This window comes from Podarcis muralis, chromosome 8 (genome assembly GCF_964188315.1).
Source record: "Podarcis muralis chromosome 8, rPodMur119.hap1.1, whole genome shotgun sequence".
Classification (NCBI taxonomy): Eukaryota; Metazoa; Chordata; class Lepidosauria; order Squamata; family Lacertidae; genus Podarcis; species Podarcis muralis.
Window position 1 is genome coordinate 3,225,508 of NC_135662.1, and position 14,262 is coordinate 3,239,769.

The 14,262-nt window shown below is 48.0% G+C and overlaps 1 protein-coding gene across 3 annotated transcripts; it reads right to left on the minus strand.

Moving 5' to 3' along the window:
* Nucleotides 1-2,542: 2,542 nt before the first annotated feature.
* On the minus strand, nucleotides 2,543-13,332 carry PYCR3 (pyrroline-5-carboxylate reductase 3). Of its 3 annotated transcripts, none has more exons than XM_028736033.2 (7): nucleotides 13,148-13,332; nucleotides 8,760-9,059; nucleotides 7,750-7,814; nucleotides 6,825-7,004; nucleotides 4,749-4,961; nucleotides 4,084-4,176; nucleotides 2,543-3,030 (listed from the first exon to the last, which is right to left on the minus strand). In XM_028736033.2, the coding sequence occupies exons 1-7, from the start codon at nucleotides 13,299-13,301 to the stop codon at nucleotides 2,848-2,850; spliced, it is 1,188 nt and encodes a 395-aa protein (XP_028591866.2). In that variant the 5' UTR covers nucleotides 13,302-13,332; the 3' UTR covers nucleotides 2,543-2,847. The 3 variants fall into 3 exon arrangements, with proteins under 3 accessions (XP_028591866.2, XP_077788814.1, XP_028591867.2); XM_077932688.1 differs by having other exon boundaries at nucleotides 8,878-9,059; nucleotides 13,148-13,327; XM_028736034.2 differs by lacking the exon at nucleotides 8,760-9,059 and having other exon boundaries at nucleotides 13,148-13,325.
* Between the last annotated feature and the right edge of the window lie 930 nt (nucleotides 13,333-14,262).

Below are 14,262 nucleotides of genomic sequence, written 5' to 3' on the forward strand. Positions count from 1 at the left end.
AGGGGAATCACAGGGGGGACTCGTCAGGAGCAGGGGACCAGCGGGGGAACCCAGAGTGGGAGCTGGGGGTCGGGACCGGCTTCTCCGCCAGAGCGCAGTGAAGGGGGTGGAGATTCCAGAGTGACAGGGGAAGCAGGTCCGAAAGCAGAGAGGGAAAGGAGCAGAGCTGTGCAATGGGAAGAGCGCCTAGGCAGGAGTATAGTACTCTCTAATTTTATGCCATCCACAGCGTCAGAACAGACTATTTGGTAACTCCCCTCACCCAACCACCTTTTTTGTAAGCTTATCACACTTGTTGAAAGGGCTGCTTGCTCTTCCCCTCCGTATTTCCTGAGTTTCTTGCTGAATCTCCTCTTTTTAAAAAAACATGCCTCTCCAAGAAGCACACTGGATCAGGACTGGTGAGATGATCAGGAAGCTTTGGGTGACGTACAGAGAGATGAGGTGGTGCTAACCCTCCATGGGTTCGGAGTTACTTGGATGCTTTGGAAATGAGAGACCCACCCTGCCTGCCAGCCAAAGAATTAATTTAATAAAATGAAATGGTACAGCTACTGGTCTCTCACTTGTGAACAGACTTGAATTGGACTTCAGAGACTTGAATTTTCACATCGCGCGTGTGTGTGTGTGTGTTTGGAGCTTTTTGGGGGTTAATGCTGTCCTATTACAGAACTGAAAAAAACCCAAAATGATTCCTGAACATGCTCAATGTGTTCCTCAAGAAGCAGACTCTTTTCCATTTCAGAGTACAGTGGTTACGCTTCAGGTTACAGACTCTGCTAACCCAGAAATAGTACCTCAGGTTAAGAACTTTGCTTCAGGATGAGAACAGAAATCATGCGGCGGCAGAGGGAGGCCCCATTAGCTAAAGTGGTGCTTCAGGTTAACAACAGTTTCAGGTTAAGAACAGACCTCCAGAACAAATTAAATTCTTAACCCGAGATACCACTTTACAACAATTGGGAAATAGAAGCCTTTTATTCAATTTACAGTGGTACCTCCGTTTGCAAACGGGATCCGTTCCGGAGCCCAGTTCACAACCTGAGCAGAACGCAACCCGCATCTGCGGGTTGCAATTCAATGCTTCTGCGCATGCGTGTGACATCATTTTGAGCATCTGCGCATGTGCGGGTGGCAGAACCCAGAAGTAACCCTTTCCGGTACTTCTGGGTTGCCATGGGACGCAACCTGAAAACGCTCAACCTGAAGCAAATGCAACACGAGGTATGACTGTATTGTTTTCCCAGTTCTGTGATAAGAGATCAGCAGTGGGATCCAGTTGTTTTAATGTAATGGATTTATGCCTGTCCTTTTGCAGCCTGGCTGCAATAAGACAGTGGCACCCCAATGGCACACGCACAAACTCTGAATGAAGCACACTTGCCTGGGCCCGATTGGAACCTATGAAAGGAAAAGTCCTGTCTCCCTTGCACTGTGTGAGCAATGTACAATTCTGGTCCCCTGTGCAGCGTTAGGCCCGCGTAGGACAGCTCTAGCTCAGTGGCGGAGCACATTTAGGAAGTCTCAGGCCCCATTTCCAGCCAACCCCAGGAAGAGGTGGGAAAGAACTCTGAAACGGTGCTGCTTTGTCAGTGTAAATATTGATTCAATATAATGCAGCTTCTATGTCCCTAAGGAGCTTCAGTGCACTACCGATGGCTGTGAGCCACAAGGGAGAGATGCTTCTGAACGCCCGTTTGCTGGAAGCCACAGGAAGGCTCTTTGTGCTCGGATCCTGCTGACGGGCTTCCCAACAGAGGAGGAATTTGGTTGGCCACTGTGAGAACGGGATGCTGGACTAGATGGGGCACTGGACTGATCCAGCAGGCTCTCCTTACGTTCTTATTTAACCAGCCAGCTTTTGGTTCATCTGTTATTGAAGTTTACTCTGCCAGATGTGTTCCTTTGCTACTTCCATCAACACCATTCTCTGTACCAGAAGTGCAGCTTCTTTTAAAGCAGACTTTCTCAACCTGTGGGTCCCCAGATGTTGTTGAACTACAACTCCCATCACCCCTAGCTAGCAAGGCCAGAGCTCAGGGATGATGGGAGTTGTAGTCCAACAACATCTGGGGACCCACAGGTTGAGAACCACTGTTTTAAAGCGAGGTACAGTGTGAAAACAGGGACGCGGGTGGCGCTGTGGTCTAAACCACTGAGCCTAGGGCATGCCGCTCAGAAGGTTAGAGGTTCGAATCCCTGCAACGGGGTGAGCTCCCATTGCTCGGTCCCAGCTCCTGCCAACCTAGCAGTTTGAAAGCACGTGAAAGTGCAAGTAGATAAATAGGTACCGCTCTGGCGGGAAGGTAAACGGCGTTTCCATACGCTGCTCTGGTTTTGCCAGATGCGGCTTAGTCATGCTGGCCACATGACCTGGAAGCTGTCTGCAGACAAACGTCAGCTCCCCCCCCCCCCCTCGTTCGCGACTGGACTTCACTTTCGGGGGTCCTTTACCTTTTACAGTGCAAAAGGCTCGTTTCTGCTAGTGCTTGTACGCTCAGGTAACTTTGGTACATAATGACACAAGAGAAGCTAACATGCGGATAGGAAGCCTGGAGTTGGGTTGTGTTTAATAATATTGAGGGCTCGGAGAGAGAGGATGATTGTCACTGGTGTGGATTCTTCCCTTACTGTTGAGTCACGGGGCGGGGGGGGGGGGGCAGCGGGGGAGAAAATCCCATGAGTGTCAATCTTCCAAAGAAAAAACAGACTTGCATCGTGAAGTTCACACGTGCAACAGCTCCAGGCCATCTGCCCCAGAATTCTTCCAGGTGGTTCTCTATCCTGGATCCCACGCATAAGATGCGGGGGCCTCCATCGCCAAGGTCACCACATGCCCACCCCCTCCTATCGCTTGCCCAATGTCTGAGCACGGCAGGTGGCTGCCTCCACAGCGTTCATGACAGTAGAGCGAAGAGACCCCTTTTCCAGCTCATGCAAGGCATGGATAGTTGTTCCCCCTGGGGTGCAAACAGCACTTCTCAGAACCGCTGGGTGCTCCCCTGTTTCAAGGATCATTCTTCCTGCTCCCTGGAAGAAAAGACAACAAATACAGTTTCAGATATGACGATGGGGGGGGGGGGAGTGGATAGTGCATTGGATTTCCACACAAGGAACCAAAGTTCAGATCACTGCTCAATCACAGTGTTAGAAACTCAGATATATAATCTAATTGCCAAATGGCACCTTAAACCTAGGTTATGGTCACCACAATGAAATGTCTAGGCTCTGGGTCCCCCCCCCCACAATAGAGTTTTGTTGGAAGCCGCCCAGAGTGGCTGGGGAAAAAATAATAAATTATTATTAACGTTATTTTCATTTCTATACTGCTTTATACAGTCATACCTCATGTTACGTTCTTTCAGGTTACGTTCCGCAGCAACCCAGAAGTACCGGAAAGGGTTACTTCCGGGTTTTGCCGCTCGCGCATGCACAGATGTGCAAAATGACGTCATGCGCAGAAGCGGCAAATTGCAACCTGCGTGTGCAAAGACACGCTGCTGCGAGTTGCGTTCTTTTCATGTTGCGAACGGGCCTCCGGAACGGATCCCATTTGCAACCAGAGGTACCACTGCATTTTAAATAGCAAATCTCAAAGCAGTTTATAACAATGAAAACATCAAATTAAAAAGAATCCAGGAGAAATTCAAGCTTCGAGGAAAGAATTATAGATCCTTAGCTCGGTCTGTAGAGCATGTGACTCTTAACCCCAGGGTTGTGGGTTCAAGATCTATGTTAGGCAAAAGATCCCTGTGTTGTGGGATGATTGCAGGGTCTGGGTTGGTTCCTATAGAGAGAGGCGGTCCTTGAGGTATTGCAACCCTGAGCGGTTTAACCAGCACTTTGAATTGGGCCCAAAACCTACAGTAATTGGCAGCCCGTGCAGTTGGGCTGCCAGCCATCTTGCCCCAGTGAGCGACCTGGCTGCTGAATTCTGCACCAGCTGAAGTTTCCAAATTTTCTTCAGAGGCATCCCTACATATAACACTGCAATCATTTAAACCTATAGGTTACCAAGGGAGATTATCGAGGGATGGGATGGTGGAGGGACGGAGGAGGTTGGCAGGAATCACAGCTCCTTACCAAGAGGGTCTGAGCAGCAATCTTTTGGGCCATAGGCCCCGGCATCCCCATCTTTACGGCTCCTTCCGCCAATGCTTCAGCAAACATGTATGCCTGTGGCGATGGGGAGAGAATAAAGAAGAGGAAACCATTACCAGACCATCCAATTAGATTACAATAATCACTTTCTGGAGTTCAAAGGCTTTATTCATGCAGGAACTATTTACGGCCTGAGGAGATGGGAGAGCAAAAGTAGCAGGCATCTTGGTCTCAGCAAGCGGGGAGAGAAAAGTAAACAAAATGCCTCTGCTTTTAGGGGTAGAGTTAACTTAGACAAAGCAAAGATTATAAGCAAGTGTTGTCTAGGTTGCTAGACAAACAGTGTAGTTTAAACTAACACATGCATTGGCTTGAAGCTCAAGGCAAGGGTTCGCTAACTTGTGCTTGGCTAATCTGAATATGATGTTGGACTCCAACTTTCATCTTCCCCACTGGCATGCCAAAGCAATAAGATGATGGGGAGCTGTACTCCAGCAACGGCTGAAGGTCAAGTGGGCAGCCATGCACAATAGGGGACCCCGGATTGGGGATGCCAAAGGCGAGAACTGCAGAATATGTGTTTAAACCCAATGCCATGCCTACTATTTAAGAGGCCACTTGCAGACCCAACAAAAAAGGTAGCTCACATAGGCAACGCCGCTGCCGCTCAGCCCTGTGTGGATGTCGATGTAGGATTCAGGGCCCTCTTCACACAGCCCACTATGAGATAGCAGCCTCTTCAGCAGGGCCACATCCTCTTCCTCAGCGCAGGTGCCCCGAGCCAGAACGATGGCGCCCGACTGGACCACGCAGGGAAGGTTGGGCATGATCCGCAGCACTTTGGTCCCAGTCGGAAGCAGCTGTGGAACCCCAGAAAAGAAGAAGAGGGAATGTGTATTTAGTTTTGCAAGCAGGGATGCTTTACCTAACATTTAGCCACAAGGATTGAGCTTAAGCGGCAACATTCTGCAGGGATTCCTTGCATTCGGAACAGTTTTTTTAACGAGATGTTGTTTAAACTGAGTGGATAATATGATTACCACCTAGAAGTTATGGGGAATTTAAGGCAGTGGTTTCCAAATGTTTTAAGGCCACCACACCCTTGGTTCCATAAACTCACCCCCAGTGCCCACTATCCTATTAAAAACATTCAGGCCAGCAGCCAGCATGACCATAGCTGTCAACTTACAGATTTGAAAATAAGGGACCAGCAGCCTCGAAAATAAGGGATCAGCAGCCAAAATAAGGGATTTCCCAGGCAGAGGTATGTTCAACTTCTGAGCCCCTCCGACCCAAGGGCAGAAAGCCCAGCCAGCAGCCAAACCAAGCCTCAAGCGGTGGTTCCCACAGCGCAGCAACCCAGCAAAGGGGATGCAGCAAGGAAAACCACCGTCACCTCTCCGCTGGGAAGCGCTGAGCAAAGGCGAGTCCCCAGGCAACGCGGCCGATTTGATCGGCACAAGGCATGCAAGCTCCACCCCCCAGTCGTTCTTAGACTCCTTATTGGGTGAGCAACGTGGCCAAGCAACACAGTTGGCCGGCAGGGAGGGAGGGAGAGGAGCTGCTTCCTTTGAAATCCGGGAAATTTAAGGGACATCATCAATAAGGGACAGCAGCGGGACACGGCGCTGGGATAAGGGACTGTCCCGCGAAATAAGGGACGCTTGACAGCTATGAGCATGACCCACTAAGATATTGTTAGAAGCATAGAATTGTAGAGTTGGGAGGGACCACAAGGGTCATCTAGTCCAACCCCCTGCCAAGCAGGAATATTTTGCCCAACGTGGGGCTCTAATCCACAACCCTGAGATTAAGAGCCTCATGCTCTACTGACTGAGCTCTCTAAAACTGAAAACCATAATTACTCATATATTCAAAATCCAATTAAAACTGTTTGGTTTAATTAATTGAACAAAAGAGATGAACTCAGTCCAGCGATACCAGCTTTTCAAAGCCTGATAGTCATTTCCCCCTGCCACCCCTTGCCTCTTAGCACCCCGCAAGTAATCCCAATACCCCCCCAGGGGGCAGTACCGCCCATTTGGGAACCACTGATCTAAGTGTTGTGTCCGACCAAGTTTTACTCTGAGCGAACCCATTGAAATTAACTATCCTTCAGACAATCCTTTGCAGTATGAATTTCCTTTTTAACCAACATGTATTCACTTATGCTTCTTGATGGATTTTTTCCCTTACATGTTGCAAACCGCCTCAATACGTTTATTATTATTTTTTTAATGAAAGTGCAGATTACAACTAAATAAAGTAAATAATGGGCCCAGTTTAGTCATGCGCTTTCATTTCAGTGGCTCTATTCTGAGTAGGACTAGCACTGGCCTTCTCTGCTAACAGAGATTCTGTTTAAACTGCAGGTGCCAAGGATTTGACATGATTGTGTGCAAAACCTGAGATGTTCCAGTGAGCTGCAGCCTCACCTGCACATACCAGGTAGTGGCGGCAATAATAATAATAATAATTTATACCCCACCCATCTGGCTGGGTTTCCCCAGCCACTCTGGGCGGCTTCCAACAAAATATTAAAATACAGTGGTCTGTTAAACATTAAAAGCTTCCCTAAACTTTTACAATCAAGTTCCAGCCCAAAGCAAATTCAATGGAGAGGACAGTGATGATTGGGCTGCAAGGTTCATTAACGCCCTACTTCACCATGCTGGGTGTGCCTATGGGGATGGGCCCGTGGGCTTGCTCCTCCAAGAACTCACCTCTTCTAAGGCCTGCAGTGTGACTCCAGCTGCCATGGAGACAACGACGTGTTTTTTGGTGACCGCAGACGCGATCTCTCGCAGAACCGCGGGGAGCACATGGGGCTTGGTAGCCAGGAATACGATGGTGCAGTTCTCCAGAATCTCCAGGTTAGAGTGCGTCGTCTTGCACTCAAAGGTCTTTATTCAAAAGAGAGATCACAAGGTAAGAACATGAGAACTTCATGCCCTGCAGGTGGATCAGACCATAGGCCTATGTTGAGCACATGGCTCTAGGAAAGCCACAACTGTGACGAGTCCAACAGCGCACACAGTTCCCCACTCATGTACTCTGGCTAACTGGTGTTTAGACACTCAGTGATGTGGGGCAGAACATTTCCCAGTGCTTAATTTTCCCATGGATCAACAGATCTGAATTGCTCATTTCATTTTTTTTAATGTAACTTCTATTGAACTTTCAAATTTTTGCAAACTGGCTTCAAATTAAATAGCAACGTCATTTCATGTACTGCCGTCCCACTCACACCTCCAGAATGGTTTTGTTCATACCCTTTTCTACTGCATTATAGATCAAACACTTGTCTATTACAGAAATCCCTCTAATACAGTTACTTTGTCATTTTACTTCCGCTGCTCCCATCTCTAATCCTGCCCACAACGTCATTTGACAATACTGTAGTGCTTTTCCAAATAGTCCAAAAAGGGCTTCCCTCCTTCTATAAGAATTCCATCATTTCAATCTCTTAATATTGCTGTCAGTTTGCCATTTCAACATCGTCCATTACTTTTAAAAGCCATTCCTCATTTGTTAGAATGAATTCCCCTTTCCAAGCCATCCAAGTTAGCGGCTGCCACAGAAAGGATGGCCTTTAGCATTTCACAGCCCTTTTGATTCAGGTCCTGTTGACATTTGGCCTTCACTTACCTGGAACTTGTCCAGGTTCCTGTTGGATGGAGCACTGGCAAAGATGTTCACTGCCTGGACTTCTCCTGCGAGAGATGGGGAGAAAGGAAGCTTGGCTGAATGTACGGCAGCTTATGCTTTGCCCAAACACAAGCCCAGCAGGAGAAAGACCACTCTGTTTTTGCAAGCTGTCTTTCCCTTCTGCAATCTCAAGGAATTTGGGCTCCAAGTGGTTCAGGGCAGGGGATGCACAACCTGTTGCCTTCCAGGTGTGCAAGACTCTACCTGCCATCTGTTGTAATATGAGTGCTCAGGGATGCTGCACCAAAAAGGGCCTGTTCTCAGTGTAACTTGAGACCTTCCTGTTGTTGTTGTTGTTGTTGCAAAGGGGGAGTCAGTGAGATGTTCGGAGGTTTCTGAGAGAGCTGACATGCTTTGTGCAAGCTCTTGTACAGTGTACAGTCCAGGAATAAAGTAGAATGAAATAAGACTACTTTCGGACTGTTTTCTTTCTCCTGCTGGCATGCAAGGGGGAAGGGAGTGTGCATCTCTCAAGGAGGAGGTGTCACTTATTGAAGATCTCCCTGGTCTGACCGAAGACCAGCCAGGGAAGATCACTGGCAACAGGCCCCAGTGCCTGGGAAGAGGAGTCAGCCTTTCCCGAGGGAGCCAGTTTCCAACACCATCTTCCCTAACCATTGGAACGGGAAGGAGTTGGGAGACTAACAACATATAGAAGACATCTGGAGGCAGCCCTGTTTAGGGAAGTTTTTAATGTTTTGCTGTGGTTTCATAATTTGTTGGAAGCCACCCAGAGTGGCTGGCAAACCAGTCAAATGGGCAGCATATAAATATTTATTATTATTATTATTATTATTATTATTATTCCAAACCCTGCTTCCCTGGCTTAGATGGTGAAGATTAATGTATCTGTGAAAGTGTGTCCACACTATGCTAGCTAACTAAAACACTGTAGTAGTTCATCCTTTGCTAAAGGAACTCTCCAGACCCCTAATAATATCAGCATTTACCGTCTGGTCTCCAACTTTCCGTTTTTGAACAAGATGCTTGGGTGTGTGGTGATGACCCTACTCCAGGACTTCCTGGGAGAGGGAGATTATCTTCAGCCATTTTACTCTGGTTTCCAACCTGGTTTTGGGACTGAAACTGCCTCGGTCGCCCTGGTGGATGATTGATGCTGGACGCTGGACCCGGACAGAATGTCCCTGTTCTTTCCGATGGCGTCCTGAGCCACTTTCGGTGCCATCGGCCCTGCTGTCCTTCCTGGGATGGGGTTTCTGGGTGCCGTAACAAAGAGACTCCGGCTTTTCCTGGAGGGCAGATTCCAGAAGGTAGTTCCGAGGGGCAGCCCCTGCTTCGCACTTTTGTTTTCGGGTGTCCCCCCAAAACTTCCACCTTGCCCTCTACCTACCCAACATTGACATGAAACCCACACAGAATCTAGAGTTTTGGAGTTCACAGTCACCAATAGGCAGATGGCACACAGCTCTGGATCTCCTGAACCACCGCGTGAATGGACTGGATGCAGAAGAACAAGCTGAAACTCAGACTGCACAAGGCAGGTGTGTTCTCGCCAGGGGATGAACAAGCCCAGTGATAGGGTTACACTCTCCCTGAAAGATGGGGCTTGCCGTTTTGGTGTGTTCCTGGACACAGCTCTGCCCCTGTTGGTCAGGCGGCAGCTGTGGTCAGGAGTTGCCTTGCTGCAGCAACCAATTGTGGAAGGCTCCTGGAGTGGTCAAGAACACGGGTGGCACTGTGGCTTAAACCACAGAGCCTAGGACTTGCCAATCAGAAGGTCGGCTGTTCGAATCCCCACCTGGGGGTGAGCTCCCGTTGCTCAGTCCCTGCTCCTGCCAACCTAGCAGTTTGAAAGCACATCAAAGTGCAAGTAGATAAATAGGTACCGCTCCGGCGGGAAGGTAAACGGCATTTCCGTGCGCTGCTCTGGTTCGCCAGAAGCGGCTTAGTCATGCTGGCCACATGACCCAGAAGCTGTACGCCAGCTCCCTCAGCCAATAAAGCGAGATGAGGGCTGCAACCCCAGAGTCAGCCATGACTGGACCTAATGGTCAGGGGTCCCTTTACCTTTAATGAGTCTGTATGGGAGTACTGTATATTGTATTTAAAAATGGGGTATCAGAGTTTTTAGGGGCTAACCAGGTTGGGATAGCTGGGATAGGAGGCTTGTTGGGTTTTGAATGTCTTATGTACCGTATTTTTCGCTCTATACGACGCACCAGACCACAAGTTTTTGGAAGAGGAAAACAAGAAAAAAAATATTCTGAATCTCAGAAGCCAGAACAGCAAGAGGGATCGCTGTACAGTGAAAGCAGCGATCCCGCTTGCTGTTCTGGCTTCTGGGATAGCTGTGCAGCCTGCATTCGCTCCATAAGAAGCACACACATTTCCCCTTACTTTTTAGGAGGGAAAAAGTGAGTCTTATAGAGCAAAAAATACGGTAGATTTTTCAATTTCGTTGTTCTGTATGGGACAATGACAATAAAGATTATTGTATCGTATCGTAAAGAAACTCTATATGGGACTCCCCATGGAGTATGTTTGGAAATTTTGGGAACACCTCCTGGCACATAATGCCTTTCAGGACCATGTTTCTGCCTGGCTCTATCAGCTGCTGGTCATTTTCCATGTGCAATTAGATGTCCTGCTTATCATCTTGACTGTGCAACCGGCATGCTGTTAGCCAAGTTTCCCCTGCACAACTTTCCAGGCAATTTGGCACTTCCACGGGACAAGATTTAGTTGGGGGTTTGTGCATGGGGTATTACGTGCTACAAGGAACAAGGAAGGGAATCATCAAAGACAGATGAGTATCTTTCCATGAGCCGGAGTAATTTTCCACGATGGATGTAAAGCAATAAAAAGCTCAGTTACACTCGGTTACAAAACTTTCCCCCACCTCCCATTCTGGGACACAATTTGCAGTACACTTACTCTGAAGTAAGCCCCACCTATTTTGCAGCCCAGAACTAGATATCTTAAAGATGTTACTGAGCTACTGTTTATAAAGCATACAATTCTGTATTGCTTAATACACATGGAGGTTGTTGTTACTCAAGTTTTGTCATGTCTGAAGGCCTTGGAAAAATTCTTCCACTTGGAGGTATTTCACAGGACAAAGTTGGCCTAAGGGTGGGGGGGGGGGGGACTCCACTTACCCCTTCTAGAAAAAAAACCCCTCCTCTGAACCCGTAACTGAAATGGCCTTTGGTATTTTAGGGTCAGTTTATATTTTACCTTTCACTTTTAAGTCCTATTCTACTTGCAATCCTGTAGCACTTTCTCACAGTAAGCCCCATTAGACTCAATGGAACTTAAGCGTACGTAGGCTTACACTGTGCTGTAAAATTAAACGAGCTCGCTATCAATGCTATTAAGCTGCAGCTGGGCTCCGAATACTCAATTACATGCAAAAACAGAAGTCCTGTAGCACACAGACTTATGAATCTGTACATAGTGAGATTTTTTTAGATTGTTTAGGGAAGCTTTTAATGTTTGATGTTTTGTTGCATTTTTAATATTCTGTAGGAAGTACAGAACCAGTGTACTTCCTACAGTGTACTTAAATCAGAACCAGTGAAGGCGGTGAAGGTCCTGTGTGAGTGTCTGGAAGCGGTTGGAGGATGGATGGCGGCTAACAGATTGAGGTTGAATCCTGACAAGACAGAAGTACTGTTTTTGGGGGACAGGAGGCGAGCAGGTGTGGAGGATTCCCTGGTCCTGAATGGGGTAACTGTGCCCCTGAAGGACCAGGTGCGCAGCCTGGGAGTCATTTTGGACTCATAGCTGTCCATGGAGGTTATCTCCCGCTTGGACTACTGCAATGCGCTCTACGTGGGGCTACCTTTGAAGGTGACCCAGAAATTACAACTAATCCAGAATGCGGCAGCTAGACTGGTGACTGGGAGCAGCCGCCGAGACCATATAACACCGGTCCTGAAAGACCTACATTGGCTCCCAGAACGTTTCCGAGCACAATTCAAAGTGTTGGTGCTGACCTTTAAAGCCCTCAACGGCCTTGGTCCAGTATGCCTGAAGGAGCGTCTCCACCCCCATCGTTCTGCCCGAACACTGAGGTCCAGCTCCAAGGGCCTTCTGGCGGTTCCCTCACTGCGAGAGGCCAAGTTACAGGGAACCAGGCAGAGGGCCTTCTCGGTAGTGGCGCCCTTCTTGTGGAACGCCCTCCCATCAGATGTCAAAGCGATAAGCATCTACCTGACATTCAGAAGACATCTGAAGGCAGCCCTGTTCAGGGAAGTTTTTAATATGTGACATTTTAGTGTATCTTTCATCTTTGTTGGAAGCCGCCCAGAGTGGCTGGGGAAACCCAGCCAGATGGGCGGGGTACAAACAATAAATTATATTATTATTATTATTATTATTATTATTATTATTATTATTATTATTATTGGAAGCCGCCCAGAGTGGCTGGGGAGGCCTGGCCAGATGGGCGGGGTATAAATAATAATAATTTATTATTATTATTTTGCCAACTAATGCAGCATTATCGGACTTGAGTGTGGGGAACCTTTGGCCCACCTGGCGTCGTGGAACTATAATCCTCATCACTCCCGGCTTTTGGCTATGCTGGCTGAGGCTGATGGGAATTGTAGTTCAGCACCATCTGCAAAACCAATGTTCCAGCACACCTGAACTAGCTTGGCAGCAGAGACCTTCTAAGCAGCAAATTTTTTCAGCAGTGGGCTGGTCCACTGTCCCTCAGACCTTGTGGGGGGCTGGACTATATTGGGGGGGGGGTTTTGAACAAATTCCTATGTTCCACAAATAACCCAAAGATGTATTTTAAATAAAAGGACACATTCTACTCATGTAAAAACACGCTGATTCCCAGACCCTCTGCGGGCCAGATTTAGAAAGCGACTGGGCCAGATCCGGCCCCCGGGCCTTAGTTTGCCTACCCATCTTCTCAAAACAAGGCACCTGCTGTCGCAATGCCTCTTCCCGACAGATATAGAGGCTGCCTTACCCAAAGACAGTTCAACCAGGGGGTGGGTCTTTCCCAGCCACATAGAAACACAGAACTGCAGATTTTGAAGAGTCTCCCCACCCCCGGGTCACCTAGCCGAGCGCCCTGCAAGTATTCTAACCAGAAATCATATTTAGTCTGTCTTTCAACCTACGCCCTTTGCACCGCGCAACAACAGATCCGCCACCTTTGGCCTCTGGGCCCCTCATCACTTACAGCAGGTTTACTCAAAAGCAAGCCTCATTTGCAATCCGATGGCGTTCCTTTTTCCTAAAAGGGGTTTTGAAGATCCCAGCCCCCTGCTGATTTGGGCTTTTTCTAGGATTTTGTCCATGCAGGAGATTTCCCCTCCCCCCTACAACACACCTTGCCTCTCCTACCTGCCCTTACCTGCCAGCAGGATCGCCTGGGCCACAGCGCTGGCCATGCGCCCCGCCCCGATGAAGCCCACGCGCAGCTCCCGCAGCTTCTCCATCTCCGCAATCTGCCACGGACCGGCCGGATTGTCCCTTTTTTTAACCTCCTCCTTAAGAGCCGAACTCATAATACCCACGTGGCCCGGCCCAGACTCCGCCCTCCGCTCGAGCCAGGGAGCCAATCAAGCCGCGCGGTTCCTCCCCGCGCGGTGAGCGCGAATGAATCCCACGCCGCCATTCAGAACGCGGCCATTCATCTTTCGCCTCCGCTCTCCTGATTGGCCGCCGCTGGATTCCAAGCGGGGCGTGGGAGGGCCGGCGCGGCTGCGGGTTGGCTAGGGCCGGCTCTGACGTCACCGTCAGAGGCGTTCATAAGAATGGATTTGGTAGCGCTTTTGCCGGGAAACTTTCGAAATGCGCGTTTGGGGGAATCCGGAGACGTCGGCGAGGCAGGTGGGGAGATGATTGGTCGAGGGGTTTGTTTTGTTTTGTTTCGTTTTTTATTGACTTAAGAAAATTATACAGAAAGCAAAACGAAGAAGCCTAAATTAACATTGCCTTCTACCGATAAGAAATAATAATTATTGTCCCTGTCTATCTTCTCTTTTGAGATCCTTCCAAGGTGCTTAAAGGATACTTGCAAAACCATACTGAAAAATCAGAACTCCTATTAGAATAAACAAGTTCCGTTTTAAAAATGCTGAAATACCAAATAAGATGGATAACAATGTGTAACAGAAAAAGAAGCATGAAATTAGGTTAAAGGTGTGCGAAAGAAAGTAATAGAAGTGGAAAGAAATTGCAATTGAGTAGATTGGAAGACTAACACAAAGGTGGGGTGAGGGGTGGTAGATGGTGATGGGGAAAGGAATTATCTGTGGGATTGAGTGTGGGTATGTATGGACATTTTTAAGGATTGTATGAAATGTATGTTTGTGTATTCGTAACGTGTATTAATGCTGAATTGTTTTAATAATAAAAACTTTTCAAAAATTAAAATAATAATAATTACCATAATGAAAATACTAAAAATACATTTACTTCCCTTTTTGAACTTCTATTCTGGTTACAATATATTACTAGTCTATA

Bases quoted from the DNA above. Each gene is read 5' to 3' on its own strand.
- PYCR3 (XM_028736033.2), bottom strand. From the start codon at position 13,301: ATGAGTTCGGCTCTTAAGGAGGAGGTTAAAAAAAGGGACAATCCGGCC. The intron at 4,177-4,748 runs GTGAGCTACCTT...CCATCGCCACAG, and splicing joins GCGGCAGCGGCGTTGCCTAT to GCATACATGTTTGCTGAAGC. The intron at 3,031-4,083 runs GTAAGGAGCTGT...CTTTTCTTCCAG, and splicing joins TTGCTGCTCAGACCCTCTTG to GGAGCAGGAAGAATGATCCT.